Source organism: Magallana gigas, chromosome 3 (assembly GCF_963853765.1).
Source record: "Magallana gigas chromosome 3, xbMagGiga1.1, whole genome shotgun sequence".
Lineage (NCBI taxonomy): Eukaryota > Metazoa > Mollusca > Bivalvia > Ostreida > Ostreidae > Magallana > Magallana gigas.
In genome coordinates this window covers 36,496,820-36,514,488 of record NC_088855.1, presented here as the reverse complement: position 1 = coordinate 36,514,488, position 17,669 = coordinate 36,496,820, and the positions used below count along the sequence as shown (strand labels likewise).

The following is a 17,669-nucleotide window of genomic DNA, read 5'->3' as shown; positions in this document are numbered from 1 at the left end:
TATTTGCTGATTATCAATATAGATTGAAATAATTCGAATAATACCAATAACTCATTGGGAAAAAAGTTGAGATATCACAAGTTTGTTCGTATATTTATTGTGATAATGATTACATTTATTGATGTAACACCGTAGTTATTTTGTTTCTTACTTTTCATTGGGGTCACTGGATAGGTATGCTACTAGTACATGTGCGTAACACGGAGACTTCGGGGATAATTTAATAAAATGAAACATTTACGTGAAAGCTTAAATCAAAGTACTGAAGAACTGACGGGAGTCGATTTTGTCGATGTTTATTTATTTTAAAAATCAATGATAAGTTATTTTGCATGACAAGTACATGTAGTTTTTAATTTGAATTACGCACATTTTTATAATATGAATTTTTGGACTTTTTCGACAAGAATGTCGAGAACCCCCATATGAATCATGTTAAATAATATTTAAAGATAAAATTAATTCAATCAAACTATGTATCAGTAATAGAAATATTTCTCGAAAATAGTATGGATCCAAGCAATATTGAACTCTAGTCTCGTTCAACCAAACGCTCGGCTGACACCGTAAATCTCCGACAAGGATTTACGGAGACAGCCGAGCGTCGAATTGAACGAGACTATATTGAACTCTGGCGTAGGAATACATACGACTACAAAAAATATTTAAATTGTTCGTACCATTTAAAATCTGACAATTTTCAAGGTACTTATAAATAAGTTTCCTTGAAAACAATGTTTTAGCATACATTACATCGAATTTATCAATTATTTTCAAGAACTAAGTCTTGTCAGCAGCAATGATTTGTGCTGAGGTCCAAACACTGTTTCACTTTCGGTTTGTCTGAGTAACTGCATAGGCAAGTTGATTAAAATCAACTCCCAAAAATAATGTACAACACATTTCATGTGTGGCGCAGACAAGGCATTTAACAAATATTACTTGCATAAATCTGTTTACTCTTATTATATACTTTATTCAAAATTCAGATGTAGTGACATACTGTGTTTTTTGAACACATGCCTTCTCAAATGCCTCGTACTTTATCCCATAACATTGACTACATGTACATCATACACTACATTATACCTTTTTGTTCCTTCACTATTAAAAAGGAATTTATTTATTTCCATTGTTTTTATATTGAACAGTAAAATTGTCAAAATGTTAGTTTACGTAATTTTTGTGTAAATTAAAAAAACTCTTAGCATTTCATATGCAATTCGCGGGTGAAATATTTGCTGACCAATCCTCCCCAATAAACTGATAATTGGACTTCCAGTCGTGGTCTTCAAAGTTTTTGTAATTTATCAGAGGATCCGAGTTATGTTTAGCTACAACATTGGACCTGGGTTCAACTGCTACAAAGGTCCTTTATCGTCCTTCTCATCTACCACAAAGGCCCTATATCCTCCTCTCAAACAACCATATAGGACCTTCATCCTTCCTCTCCTCAACTGCAACTAACGACCATGGTCCTCCTCTAAAACTACTATATAGGACCTTAATTCCTCTTCTCCTCAACTGCAACTAACGACCATGGTCCTCTTCTTAGGCTGCTTCAAAGGAAATTGGTTTTTCTCAATTGCAACACAGGATGTGAGTCCTCTTCAACTGCAACAAAGTACTCGGGTCCTCCTCTTCAACTGTTACATAGGACTCGAGTCCTCTTTAACTGCAACTTCGACTTCACTGCAAAAAAGAACCTGGGTCATCCTCCTCAACTACTACAAATGACAATGATCCTACTCAACTGCAACATATTAGGTGTGTCCTCCTCAACTGTAACTTAGTACTCTTCAACTGCAACATAGGAACCGGGTCTTCCTCTTTAACATAGGACATTGGTCCTCCCCTACAACTGCTACAAAGAACTTGAGTCCTCCTCTTCAACTGCTATTAATTTAATGTTTCATTCACAAGGTTGGATAGTGTAAATTATTTGCAATGGGTTTTCAATACTGGCTAAAATTTTTATCAACAAGAACATGGTGTTTATTAAGCATAAATAATAAACAGCTACTGGTATTTAAAAAAAATGTGAAAACTGACTTTATTTCCTTCCATTCCAGTCAAACATTAAAAAAGAGATTCATATTAAATACAAATGTATTGATTGACAGTCTGATGATCTGATCCTTATTTAGAAATTCTTTTAAGATCCAGTACTTGTCAGGAAACCATATCCCATCATATGAAATCTGAATATTGTGACATCCAAGTCATGTGACCATACACATACACCAATCATTGTACATATTACATACAGATATGTGAATTTAGTAAATTATATTCATTGCACACACTAACAAGTCCTTTCACAATTGCACATACAAGTTTTTTATAACATCTGTTGTTGACTTTAGTTTTCTTTCTTCTCTTTGGCAATATCTTCATCCTTCTTTTCTTTGCGCACCTTTAGAGGATTTTGTTTGCATTTTTGGTAGATGTTATTGAGATCCAAATCGGCAAGCAATCCTTCCTAGCAAATAAAAAAAATGAAAAATGCATAGAATAACTTGTTTTTTCAATCTTTCAAAAGAATAACAACCAAAACATTTGACCCAGTCACATACCCCTGAATCTGATAATGAAATACAAGTACTTGTGGTCTTGGAATGTAATTCTTTAAAATAACTGGATCTTTTCATGAATTTTAAAGTAGAAATCACCCTTTAATACTCAAATTTAATAAAAAGATAACAGATGATGTTTAGCCCAAAAGTTAATATAAAACTGCACGTAATTTTTAAAATCATATATGTGGTTAGAGAGTTTTGTGCTAAATCTTTGAAAATTGATCTATTTATACATCTTATTATGTATAAAATTCATATCCAAGTGCAAAATTTTTACTTTGGATTTGTATATTTTTCTACTGGTAATTAAAAGTTGGGAAGATATTTTTCTTGGAGGTACCGTAATAGAATTTAATCATGATCATAAAACTACACACCTTTGTAAACCTGTAGCGTACAACAGTGCCCTTTGGTGAAATAAATGGCTTTCTGTTCGTCTCTTTCCCATTTTCAAACACAATCACTGATGGCAGTTGTTTTGACCAAGAACTACTGTCTACATTGAACCTAAAAGAAATAAATAAAATTTTTAGCTCTTTTAATGACAAAAAATTTAACTCGAGTCCAAACCTATACAAAAATCTTTATGCTGTCGCAGCTGATACAAGCATTCATCATAAAATTATCATTAATTGATCATTGATATATAATACTGTAGCAAAGACCTCAAAATCTATTGAAGATAGATATTATATATTCTCATATAAACACAACATTAAAACCTGTCATGTTTGCTGAGGAATGCTCAAGTTTTTAATTTGCTAGTACTTACTTCTGTCCTACATCTGGATACCTTGACACATCAATTTTTCCAAACTTCAGGTTGTCAAGTTTGTATCTAAAAAATTGAATGATTACAGTAATATGAGTGATGTTGTAAAATTCATCAACCACATCATTTAATATCATTGCTTAAAACAGCAATAAAGATATAGAACCATTTTAACAGGAGTTTGGACTTTGGGTAGTTGTGTTAAACAGCAATGTGACGTAGGCCTGTCCATTTCATTGTTAGCCACTCAGCCATGGCTCTTTGAAATCAACAAGATTTGTCTGATTTGTTTGAGCTAAGACTACACAATCGGTGCATATTTTGCTTGAAACCGCGTCATTTTTAACTTATTTTGACGCAAGAAATAGATAGCTACGTCCAACCGAAAGTCCAAGGTCTTGTTAAAATGGTTCTAACAGATGTTATAAACAAGATATCTGTGAGCCAATGCTCCCTAGTAATACCCCCGTTCTGATGTGAAAACTGTAGATGTGGAAAACATTACAGTGTTTTTAATTCACTATGTTCACGGTCAGACAATTTTCTGTGAACATTAAGCCACCATGAATATTCACTACATGTTTTTGCCATCTCCATGTATGCAGCCATTACATATGCTATTGATAGATGTGTGCCTGAGCAGGGCCTAAATTACCACTTCCTTATTGTAATGATGGTATCTTTTTAAACGTAAGCATAAATATTATATATGATTAATACAACTAATGTTAATTAAACACTTATTATAACAGAAAATGTCACATTTATCTTTTTTACACCCCTCAGCTCGGTGACCTTATCAAAGCCATTGTTGTGAAGACATGTGCAAATTGTCACTTACTTATCTTGGAAATCTCCAGTTCAAAGATTCCCAAATATCCAGGTTGTTTGCTATCGGCTTTCATATTGTGCAGTTCACTTTTAAGATTAATTGATTATAAAGTCGTACAGGTTTTGAACAGATTACGCCCTCATCCCTAATTTTCAGGTTCAAAATGTCGGATGTGCATTATACAATAGTGCGCATTATGACTATTATCTTCGACAAAATACTTAAATAATTTTATAAATAGTGTTTAACAGATTTAGGACAGTAACTTAACTGATACCAAAGAAAACTTATGTAAATGTATGGTAACATGTTCATTGGCATCATATATTTTAAAAATCTTCATTTAAATTAAAACCGATTGTCTGTGAAATTAAAAACAACGTGAAAGGTACTAACACAGGAAATTGTGAAATTTTAGACGTGGAATTAAAGATGTTTACAGTATACAAAATGAGTCGACATTTAACAGGAAGCTGACATCCGATTGGTACAAAAATAGTTCCCACCATATGGCATGCCTAAACAAAGAGTGTGTTAAAATTTCAAGCATCTGCAACGAATAGTTGCCAGGAAAAAACGACAGAAATTTTCGTTAAGGAAAGAAGGACAGACACACAAGGATAAAACAGTATACCCTTTTTCTCCTCCAGAACGGGGGTATAAATATCATATAGTAAAACATGGTTATAGCGACTACACTTATAATGATTTGACGCTTACAGAGAGGCGATTTTCATTCCCCGTGAATTTATTACATGTTGTAAACCTGACAGATATAATCAGTCACACTTACAACGAAGCAAAATCACCTGTCCCTGGCACTTTGTTATAAGCATGTTTTACTGTACTTAGTTAAAGAAAGCTATTTATTAATGTTCATGTTAAAATATTTTTAGAGTGGTTTCAAATACTGGGTGCTAATGCTAATATATATAAGTAAGAATGAATGCATTGTTTTGTTTCTGAAATTTGCAATGGATCAATAAATACACATACTGAGATGAAATTTCTGAGAAAATTGGAGCAAAAGTAACACTCTGAGGTGACCATGCAGCATAAAATGTGACAATCCAGGTTATTCTTTTGTCTCTCTCCAGTTCATCCTGAAGAGAAGAAAATAATGCTATAGCAACAAGCTTTTCAAAGGACATTTTCATACAATGATCAATTGATCATCAATACACAGAGTAAGTTCTATAACTCATTTTTTTAAAATCATATACAAGTACAATAACTGAATCATATTCAATTTGATTTAAAATTTTATATACCCAATTTAATGTTTCTTTCTATTTGTAGAATACTGACATTACATGCTATATTTATTTCATTAACTAATTTTGTACCAGGAGAAGCATACAAATCATATTTATAGACTAAATAACATGAATATAGTATATCATGTACATATATGTAATAAAATCAAAAATGAAATTCATACCTGTAAATTAGGTCCCCTGAAATATGTGATATATTCAGGTCCTTGATACACTGGTCTCGGAAGAACAATAGTGTGTACTACAAAACAAAAAAGTAAATAATAATGGCGATACAACATTTTCAAAAAATAATTGCAAGGCTGAGTATAAATGTCTGATAGTCCAGCTCATTTTCAACTTCTACAGACTCTTATTCAATGGGAGTATTTTTCTCACCATTATGAAATAGTGTATATGCAATGTAAATGTGACAACTTTTCAATTGACAAGTTAAAATTTTAGCTATGTTTAACCTTGATTTGTTGCTCAAAATGTGAAGGTACAGTGTACTTTTATTTTCCTTTCTTGGACACAGTTTAACATTTGTTGACATGCAATTATTAAAAATAATAGTTTTAAGTATACTTACACAAAACTGCAAGAAAATAAACTAATCCATAGATGGGGCTTGCTTTAAACAACATAACCCCATTCAAAAACTTAGCAAACATACAGGCAGTGTTGGCATAATCCAAGAACGCAGCTGCAAAATGAAAACTGTAGTAAAATATCAATTCTAAAAAAAAGATTTGTGATTTTAATAATGATTAAAAATGAACAATAAGTTAATTTTAATGCCTGAAATTTATTCTTATATGATCAATAAATAATAAATACTTACACTGTCTGCGACCTTTTATCACTATAATGCACCCAAGAAATGTGATCCATTCCCATTCTTTCTGAAATGCCATTTCAAAAGGACTATTAATGCACTTAATTTTATATAGAGTCTTTTAATCATGTAGCGTAAATTCAAAAAAGGCATGTTTAATTCTTTATTAAACCTCTGTAATCATTGATATCAATTATTGTTGTAGTTTAGAAACTTTTTCAGATTTGAGCTTTTAGAGGTCAATCCAATATGTTTATTCATCAATTTTATATCAAAGGTAATTCATATCAAATACTTTGGATAAGACAAATGTTATAATTCAGCAATTGCAAATCATTTTTGCCACCATTGACGCTGATGAGGGTACACAATAAACGTCTATTGTTGTACAATGTTATTAAATTTCAATTCTTGTTGACAAATTGGATAAAACAGACGCCAAGTAGAGCGTCTTAATCAAGCCTCGAGGCATCAGCTGTTAGAAAGTTATTTTCTTACCAATTCGAGAAAGCAATCATCAAAGAGGTATTCACAAATCGGACGATTGACCTTCAGAATATAGTATGTTAAAGAAAGAAGTACATTGGTCACCAAATGTACGCTTAAAACATCTTTGATTTCGGCAATTAACTTAGACATTTCGTTGACTCGTCTGTCCTCAAGTTTAATTTATCCGGAAGTTGATAGTAAGTTGTTCTAGTTCGTATTCGTTTATTGCAGAGATATCACTTGACTATTATAGATACCAATAGAAGTAATACAAAAATATGTCTTGATATAGCCTAAAACCCAACTAAAAATCAGAGCGCCAAGTTTCGGGAGCGAGAGTCTTCGCAAATCAAGACTACATTATATCCGAATTAAAAATCTTCCGACTACTTTTGAAATGAAAATGAAAGTAGCAAGGTTTTGATGTAACAACTAACATTATGGATTCTCTGTATTTGTGAGCTAATGGAAAACTTATATAGTATTTTGGGCTGCGAGGAATCGGCAACATGTGACGAAATAAAGAAATGTTATCAGAAGCTCGCATTAAAGACTCACCCAGACAAAGTTGCTTCTCAAAGTAGGGAAAAGCTGTCGGATGCTAATGACGATTTTGCTAAGATTAGTTTTGCTTGGAAAATTTTAGGCGATGAAGACTTAAGAAACCAGTACGACATAAAGTGGAAACAAAGATGCATATCACAAGACTGGCCAATTCAAGATGACATTGAAATCGAAGAGTTCGAGATATGTGATACACCCGACTGTGATGAACATGTTTACACTTACCCATGTAGATGTGGCGGATTGTATGCACTCTCGGAGACTGATGTAAAAATAAAATTCGACATTGTGTGTTGTGATACATGTTCTCTAAGTGTTCGGATTTTGTATAATACCAATTAATGTAAATGTGAATAGAATAGAAATAAAAATATTAACCAAAGAAAGTATTGATGATTACATTTCCTTGTAAATTTGCCCCCCCCCCTCCCCGGCGAAGTACTCTCTCTCTCTCTCCTTCTCTCTCTCTCTCTCTCTCTCCTTCTCTCTCTCTCTCTCTCTCTCTCTCTCTCTCTCTCTCTCTCTCTCTCTCTCTCTCTCTCTCTCTCTCTCTCTCTCTCTCTCTCTCTCTCTCTCTCTCTCTCTCTCTCTCTCTCTCTCTCTCTCTCTCTCTCTCTCTCTCTCTCTCTCTCGTATTTACAGAACACATTTGTGATATCAGTAAATGTGGAAATTCTGCTGAATTTTTGATTGAAATTTCGATTGTATATAAGAGAACAATCTTTGGGATCGTTTATTTTTACAATTATCAGGAAGACACGTACAATGAAGCATCGGGGCGAAAAGGGGTGGGGCAGCCCACATTCCCACTTTTTGTCGAATCAAAAGATATTGAATTAATGATAATAATTAATAATAGTAATAAATAATCTTAAATATACATATAAAAGAATCAATTAGTAAGGAGTTGTGTCCCCTCTTTTTTGAGTCAATGTAAAAAATTGAAGTAAAAATAAGAAAACGAACGAAGAAATTGAATTCATAGGCGCATTACCCCACCCCCACGGAACGGATTAGGGTGTTCATAAATTTAGATGGTTGCCTTTTTTTTTCCTTGTAAAGGTTACCCCCTCCAACTTTTAAATAGATGCTACGTGCCTGTAGAAGATGAGATAAATGATTATCATAATAATTATTCAGTTATAGTTGAAAAACCTGTATGTATAAAATACTTTTTTGTGCTAAGGGTAATGGCGTTCTATGCTAAAAGTTTTGAGATGTGACTGTTGACATATCTGATGATACTCTTTATACAACTTATGATTTATTTCAATTTTAATTATACATGACATTTTAAGTTGAAAACAATTTTCGTTTTTTGAGAACGTAAAATTAGCAGATCGGAATGATGTAAACGATTATGACGTCACAATGGCTTGCGTCACGTTCATTGTGGATATAGATCATTGCCAACATAGCGGCTTTGACAACCGATCTCAGTATTCAGAGAAATTCAAGGCGAAGAAACCCAAAAGACTTATAGAAGATGGCATCAACATCGAATAAGAGGGTAATAATTCAAGTATAATACTTATTTTTTATTTTACTGATTGAAACAGTACTACATACATGCATTATGATTTATCAAACACATTTTTAAAGAACTGGGTACGGTAAGCAGCAAAATCGGCCCTGTTTTCAAAGTTAATGAAATTTTGAGTGAACTATTTAGAGAATTAACCGGTTTCAAAACAGTTTGATTTTTGAAAATATCTTTTACGGTTTCCATATAATAGTTATCTAAACATAGCATTGTTTATAGCTATTCAGTTAACCAAAACGTCATGACGTCATGAAATGTATTGACAACGTTCTTCAAATAATAATTATAGAAAGGATGTTCTGGTATATAATGTAAATAAAGACATTTAATCCATTATTTCTTTGCCTTTTGCAGTATGGAATTAATTATGTTTCATGTTATATGAATTTATACACCATCATCATAATAGTTTGCATTCTCTCACCAGAGATCGTGTTACGCAACTTTCGCTTGCACCTCTGACAACGCCCAATGTACAAGATTAATGTACAAATTGAGACGATGGGCAAAATGTATTTAAAATCAATGTAGTTTTTTATTTTTTTTTCATTTTTTTTTTTAAATATCAAAAATCAATTTAAATGTCTAATGCATGTGAACATCTTTCTTTCAAAGTTACTGTAAGAGCTTTTTAGCCGAGGTAAAAATTAAAAACTGCATGATTACATTATCTAGTTTGACGGATTTTTGAAAAATTAAAAGGGCCGGTTTTGCCCGCTGGTTTTATAGAAATCAGCAGCAGTGTCAACTCCTATAATCTTATAAACCTGCCCACAATGCTTGTCCTCTCTTTGAGATGATTAGACAAGAGAATGAAAACAGCAATAACATGTGCCTGTCATCCTTGTTTTGAGCATGTGACATAATATTTCTCCAGTGTTGACAGAAGTGCAAGCTGTGCAAGTAATAGCCTTCCAAAAAGCTTGCTCGACTAAACAAAATAATTCAAGGGCTACCGTATCTTATGACATGAATTTTAATTTTCGCTGTTGTTCATAAATTCATAAACGGAAGTAGAAAATTCAGTCTTTTTCTTCGACATATAGCTTATGGTGTTCCGATAGGGCCATTTCGACCTTTGCAATTTCGGGCGAAGATGCGAGGTTGCGAAGGCAAAGGTACGAAGGCGAAGGAGCGAAAGCGCGAAGATGCGACGGCGAAGCGCGTAGATGCGAAGGCGAAAGTGCGAAGTTGCGAGGGCAAAGGAGCGATACTACTATCACTCTTTCGCCTTCGCAACTTCGCATTCTCGCCTTCGCACTTTTATGTTTTTTGAGCTCTCTATCGTTTAAAGATATTTTTTTGTCGCTGTATAAAATAACGTCTTTAGCAAAAGATTAACTTTTGAGAATTTATTTTCCGCACTCCGAGCAGATCAATATTTTCATTATTTCTAGCTAGTGGGGAGGGGGGATCCGAGGGATAATTGTACTTTTGTACTAGGTGGGGGGGGGGGGGTCCGAGGCATATTTTTGGTAATTTTACTATGTGAATTTAATAATACTAAATTTTCCAGGGGTGGAGGGGGGGGGGGAGGTGTCCGACCCTCTCTCAATTACTGTGTGAAATTAATTTTCCGTGGGGGAAAGGGGGGGGGGGGGGGTCCGGGCCCCTCTCCAGCTCATCCGTGCATGAAAAAGGAATGTCGCATAATTAAATTAAAATGGTAATGTGTTTGAACCACGATATTGGTTTAAGGTAAACAGACAGCTGATAAGTGACGGGAGTCTGGAAGTGTATGTGTACACATTATTGCGGACATTACATTTTATGAGGAGTATATAATGATTAGGCATAGTGAGCACCGGTAAACATATATGTCACATAACACAGTAAAATATTAATAATCTTTCATAGTAAGCACGATGGCCTATAGCGCATGGGTATCAATAACATCTGAGATTAATCGGCAAACCTCGGGCGAGTACGGTGCCTGCAACAAATTCGATTCCATTGGAATCGACCGAGACCTCATGCTGAATGCAATAAAAAAAAAGACGAAGTTGCGAAGGCGAGAGTGCGAAGTTGCATGGGCGAAAGAGCGATAGTAGTATCGCTCCTTCGCCTTCGCACTCTCGCCTTCGCATCTTCGCACTTTCGCTCCTTCGCCTTCGCACCTTCGCAATTTCGCCTTCGCAACTTCACACTCTCGCATCTTCGCCCTCAAGGCGAAAGTCGAAGTGGCCCCATCGGAACACCATAATAGCTGGAGCATGTACATGTATATTATTTGAAATTTATTTATTTCATTATTTCAAATTATTTTGAAGTGTACATGTATCAAATAATTGCATGTAAGCTTGAAAGATAAAGCAGTTAAATTGTATTTGTTATATCAAAGGCCTTTTTGTCATTTTCAACGATAGGAAAGTAATAGAAACAGTTTTTGTTATTCAAATATTTATAAAGCTGCATGTGTACACACGGTGTGCTCTGGGGTACTCTCATGATCCCGTCCACTAATCGGCACGCAAACATTATGAATTCATGTGAAGTTATCGCGCGAAAACCTGCTTTTAAATTACCCAACACTAAAAGGATTAGATCTCCAATGTTTTGAATAAATCCATTGGGAGGGGGTCAAATGATTTTTTTTTTACATTTGTTTTGTAACAACTATATATATTTTAGATTGAATGTTTTAGGAGAAATTTATCGAAGAAACACTATGCACACTTGACTACTAATTGATTAATGTACATTTAGTAAGACACGCGAGTTATATCTTTTCAAGATGAATGAAATCGATCAATTGATAAAAAATCGGGACATACCCCTGTGCGGCGATTTAATTCCTCCAGTATATATTACAGCGACATGAATTTATATTTGACAATGTTTTAATCTGAACTGATTGTTTTTTGTTAATAATGATAACCCAACACCAATTATTACCAACATTCTACCGTAATAGATAGTTTAGATCTATCAAGAAATAATTAACGCAAGACATCCGTGAACGATGTAAAAAAAAGTATTTAATGTATTTTCTAGAATTAAAGTTATCATTTAAAAAGCTAAACACAGCTAGATCTATCATTAGTTTTGACTTCCTACATTCTTACGCAAAATGTTGTATTTTTTTAAATACTGTAGAATATGTACGCGACTAACCCCTCGACACATGTCCCGTTACAGAGACTAATGACATCCATGTACTAGTAAATATACTGGGCGCTTAAAATGCATGCATATAGGAATATGATGACTATTATTATATTTTTCTTGTGAAAATATTTTTTTAAAGTTTGTTTTAATTACTTCAACAGGATCAGCAAACATTCAGTGTCTGATTTACTAGTATATATTTCTAATAACTTTGTACCAAATATATAAATCTACACAAATATAATGTTTTGAATCTGACTTCTGATTTGATAATAAAACTGTTTTGAAATTTTAAATGTATCTGTATAAACTTTTCTCTCTCTCTCTCTCTCTCTCTCTCTCTCTCTCTCTCTCTCTCAGCTACTTTATGACGTCATTTGTTTACACTTGTTACGTCATTTATGTAGAGTACAACGACACACAGATAACTTTATATTCATTACACAGCAAATTATAAGACATGTTGAGGTTATTTAAAAAAAATATTTCTTCTTATATCCATCCTGAAATCAATATTGTATATTTGTTTTTACTACACAACAATGTTGACCATTTTATCTGCAATACACGGTATGTAATTGTGAGTAATTCAAATACACTGTGTCTAAGGACTAATAAACTAATAAAAATACTCCAATTTTTCCATGGAACGGTTTTATTTTTCTTTAATTAAAGTCAATTGCCAACATAAGTCTATTTTTACAGTCAAGTATTTATTTAGGCATTTTCATATTAAAGAAACTCATCTTACGTCTTAGCTAACCAATGAAAACATTCATTTTTTGTGCATCTTGATAATAGAAAAAAATAAAAAACGAAAGTGGCCGCAGTCTTCTACATATTTTTTTACGTTTCTATGTTAATAAGCAGTCTAAAATTGTGCTATACTGAAAGATTGGTGTATGTACTCGAATGCGGCCTTATAGAAATATCAGATCAAACATTACAAAAACCCATATATTTTACAAAATCCGTAAACAAGGTCCGGTTTCGGAGTTTACAATTACCAAACGCACGTGAATTTTAGCCAACGAAAGTTACTTTCATGCATGGGGTGTCCTGCATGAATTATTCCGGCGAACATTTTAAAGATATCATGTGTTTGATTTTTCACATTTCGACAGGGCCGATATGTTATACTTAGCGTACCCAGTTCTTTAGTCCATATACTGTGCATTATTGTTAGTATGACATATACCCTCTTTGCTCTTGCATAACGTCCGCCAGACTTTCCACGTGTCATATTAAAAAACAATAATGGGATATAGAAGTATTTTTAACTAAAGAGATCATTTTGATTTGTAAGGTACATTGATTTTGTACATTTATTTGCTCTCTGTCTTTATATATCCGTGGAACTGCTATAGATTGACAATAAACAACATCCTTCATTTAGATTTAAATAAGCGATTAAAAACTGAAGGATGTACATTTAAAGAATTATACATTTGTCTTTTTAATTTGGTAGTCATTTTTGTCGAGTTTCAGGTTTGATAGCTTTCTTACAATTCAGTAGGTCTTCACATAAAGCGACTTTTTTCTTATTACTGCATAAGTCTTATCTAAATATTGTATCAACTTTCAGAGCATTGACGATTTAGAGTTAGAGGAGTGCTGCAGGGCCGTGAAGAGAATGGCGATTCGCCGGCCTCCTGCAACACTTGAGTCAGTGGATAGAGACAAGGTAACATTTTTTTTTAAAATCGCAACGCTTTGTAAATATTGGTTTGAGTTTTATATGATCTATAGAACAGCCCTGTCTTTTTTCACGAATATTTTAGAAACATGTTACATGTATTAATACGTAACTTCCGCTAATTTTCCGCTAATCAGTTAATAGATGAATAATTCGTCTATATATTGTTTTTAATATAGATCACGACAACTGCTGCTAAAAGCAAGAAAAAACCTTGGCGACTCCAGGTACATATTTTTAGGAGCCAAATTATGTTGCATTATTATTTCTTTGCTGTAAATGACCTATTTTTGGAATATTGTCTTGTCAGAAATGCATAATTCATATACTCAGTAGTCTTGAATTGTTTGAAATATTTCAAAAATTTAAATAACCTTTTCAAATCTCGGGTTATCTGGTTTGGATTTGTATTTACTAATGCATGTATTTGCTTACAGACGTAAAATCTTTTAATGTCACTTGGCATGGAATCCCGAATTAATAGTTAGGTTCTTTGTAGATGCAGCCAAAAGATAGAGTCCCACAGAAGAAGACAACTCAGCAGAGTTGCTCCCCTTTAAAGGTTGGTTTTATTTTTTAATTCAATTTTACAAAGCTGTAAGAACTCCATTTGGTTGAATTAAAATCTAATTTTATTAAAATCATTTTCCAGGCTTTGGAAGAGCAGATTTCGGTTATGCTGAAAACAATAAGAAACTCCGTAAGTAATGGACTATGTTATTCTAACACTCCGACCGTGGTTAGATATATATTACAAACAGGGTAAATAAAAGTCGGGCACGTAGCATCGGTTTTGAATGTTGGGTGGGGGGGGGGGGGGGGGGCAACCTCATCCACAATAGAAATCTTAATCCGGGGGGGGGGGGGGGTAGTATTCCTTGTGATAAAATAAAATATATCGGAAAGGACTCTTGTAAATTCAATTTTACTGTTCAATTCCTTATGGTTCCACAAATGTGGGGTGGGGGTGGAACTTCATTTTACTTCAACCTTTAATATGTAAATCTAAGAAAAATGTCTGCTATGAAAAATTTTGGGGAGGGGGGGGGGGGCTGCCCTCTCCCCTGCTCCTTTTTCCCGATGCAACGTGCCTGAAAGTTCCAGTAATTTGTTGATAGTGTCCTAACATCGAAGAAACCAAGACAAAGGCGGTAGAAGTAGACCTTACACCTAAACCCTCAAAGAGAGGAAAACCCTGCATGAAAGGAGCAAGGAAAAAGCCATATAAAAAATCCGGCGGAGAGGACAACAAAAGCAAGAAACCCGAAAAAGACGTAAGTGGACCTGGTTTGGTTTCCTATGTTATTAACAGTAAACTGAATACTATGATTTGCATCGCAATTGCTTGAAATTAAAATTCCATGTCGTTTTCAATCTTTCAGTTAAACTTTATGCATAACTATTTTGACAGATCCCCGTAGCCCCTTTACCTGTTTTGGTGGCACCTCCCAGCTTGTCGCGGAGTGAGAGTACATGTACCACCACCAAAACCAAAAAGGTATGCCGCCATTCATTGCGTCTAATAGGTTATTAAAGTTTATTCTTGTTGAATGTAGCTTTTGCTTCATATATTATGTTATTGTTTTTTTATTTTTTTTGCCAGATAAAGTGTACAAAGACTATTTCCTCTGTGACAGCAGACGTGGCGTGTTCAAGCAACAAGAACACCGATAAAGCCGGACGTGTACGCAGCTACTTCTATATCTCTTTTATTGTGTACAAAAGATCATATTGATGAAATCACTTTCAAATACCACATGTAATAATCACACCTTAGTGCTAATGTTCTTTTTTTCCATCTATTTTTCTCATTTTCAGGCCACTCACAAACGTAAACATCACAGACAATCCGCAAAAAGCTCTATCAAGAAGAGAAGAATGATCCCAGAAGACTCATCTGTGGAAGAGCTCATCAGCAAGTTTGCCAAATTGGCACTGTGAATGGACAATTTACTTCCAACTTGCTCTGTTTAATTATTATTGATTTCAATATTATCTGTTTCCCTTAATCACCGATTTAAATATCTTAATTAATTTTTTTTAAAATCAAATTAGATATGGATCGTTTTATAAATTATTTACAAACTTAACAAATGTCAGCTTGTATTTTCAAACAAGACGCCCATGGGCCACATCGCTCACTTGAACAATAGTTCTTGTATCATTCCTTTTTGAAAATTTTAATTAGATATGAAACTTGTTAAAAATATTGTAAAACTCCTAGATTTGACAATACATTAAATATTAAATAAAGGAATCCTACTTTTTTGACATCATAAGCTACGGTTCGTTTTTTTTTTGGTTCGATTCGATTAAACATATATCAGCGTTAATATTTCTCATTGTAAATAGAAATAATTATCTTTAACTTGTACATATAGATTCTTTTAGTTAAGGATAACAAACAAAAAATGTTATCATAATGTATTCTTTTCAAATTAATTATTTAGAGGATGAAAAACTTGCAGGAAATATGGAAAAACTTGTTGGCAAAACTGTATACAAAGAATACTTGATGATATTATTGGTTTCAATTCCCCCAATTCCAATATGACGAGTTGGTGAATGTCTCCTCAAAGATCCCAATGAAGAGCAGACCAATAAACTACATGTACAGTGCCCGCAACGTTATTTTTACAAGATAAAAGATAGGATAGGATTCACGCACGATATGATAGGATTAACGCACGATAGAAATGTATACACGCACGATAGGATAAGATTAACGCACGGTAGAACAGTATACACGCACGATAGGATAGGATTGATACACGATAGGAAAGGATAAACGATGTTCATGATCTTTTCACGATCTTCACAAATAAACCATTTTCTTCGCTAGCCAAGGGTTTTCAGTCCACTTTGCTACCCGTAAACCCTTGGCGAATTTCATAACGAAAACTCGGTGATGTGGTGGCGCTATCTAGCGAGCAACTCGAGTTGCGCCCCTTGCATGTTTACATTTTAATCGAATCAAACAACGGGTTATATACACACTATAGCATTAATACAACTTAAAAACATGTTGACTACCGAATGTACGATGCTATTAAATACGAACCTATGGAAAGCACGAAATGTTTTCTTCATAGTGTTTTGTAAGGACCGGAGGACCGGGAGTGAGAAAGTCGCCGATTTATATGAAAGCTTTCATGCCATAAAACCAGGTATCGTTGTCGTGAAAATTGCGGACCAAAGAAATTAAATAAAACAAAGCTCATTGAACCTTTAAAAGCAATAACTATAAGCAGGAACGTATATACTAACAGGATAGGCAACTTCTACATTCGCCATGTTTAGTTCCCATGCTGATCACGCGAGCCCAAACTTCCGCCAGAGTTCGTTTGTACCAAACTTCCGCCAGAGTTCGTTTGTACCAAACCAAATGTCTCTGTGTGCGGAGACGCAGAGGACTATGGGTAGTATGCACGCGAGCCTTGACAAGTTTGTAGAACTATGTTCAATCCCAGTAAAATATATAGGTTTTTAAGGCGACCTGGTAAGACCATCGTTGGGGAAGCACTGTACTCGAGAACTTGTGTCTCAACTTGTTAAAAGCACCGAATGTTTTACAAAAGATCACACATGTGTTTTCTTTTTAAGTTTATATTTACAAGCACTGCGATTGGATCAGGTACTCGCAGCTGCAACCAATCATAAAACGGAGCTTGTTACCGAGTTTTCGTAATGAAATCCGCCATTGTTTATGGGGAGCAAAGTGGACCGAAAACCCTTGGCTAGGGAAGATGCAAATAAACTGATACTGGCAGAATTTGAGAAAAAAACACGTACAAATAAAGATTTACGTGGAATTTCTTTTTAGTAACAATTACCGAGTTGTTAACCATCGCTGCATCATTTATAGAATGCATAAATATGACCAGTAAATTTTTTTAACTAAAATTATTAGCTTAAATGATCAATAAAGAAGGTGTTGCAAAACAGCGGGACTGCGTTACCACTCGACTAATCTAGACATGAATTAAGGAGGG

At 34.1% G+C, this 17,669-nt stretch overlaps 2 protein-coding genes across 2 annotated transcripts; one reads left to right on the top strand and one right to left on the bottom strand.

Annotated features, from left to right (window-relative positions):
* Positions 1–2,028: 2,028 nt before the first annotated feature.
* LOC105343128 (thioredoxin-related transmembrane protein 2 homolog) lies at positions 2,029–6,966 on the bottom strand. Its single transcript, XM_011450334.4, has 8 exons — positions 6,776–6,966; positions 6,284–6,344; positions 6,032–6,145; positions 5,625–5,701; positions 5,180–5,286; positions 3,352–3,417; positions 2,957–3,086; positions 2,029–2,482 (listed from the first exon to the last, which is right to left on the bottom strand). The coding sequence occupies exons 1-8, from the start codon at positions 6,914–6,916 to the stop codon at positions 2,363–2,365; spliced, it is 816 nt and encodes a 271-aa protein (XP_011448636.2). The 5' UTR covers positions 6,917–6,966; the 3' UTR covers positions 2,029–2,362.
* Positions 6,967–8,661: 1,695 nt separating this feature from the next.
* Positions 8,662–15,924, top strand: LOC109620564 (muscle M-line assembly protein unc-89). The gene is made up of 9 exons (XM_034480044.2): positions 8,662–8,840; positions 13,567–13,665; positions 13,857–13,904; positions 14,177–14,239; positions 14,330–14,377; positions 14,796–14,951; positions 15,089–15,175; positions 15,281–15,361; positions 15,496–15,924. The coding sequence occupies exons 1-9, from the start codon at positions 8,817–8,819 to the stop codon at positions 15,616–15,618; spliced, it is 729 nt and encodes a 242-aa protein (XP_034335935.1). The 5' UTR covers positions 8,662–8,816; the 3' UTR covers positions 15,619–15,924.
* The last annotated feature ends 1,745 nt before the right edge of the window (positions 15,925–17,669 follow it).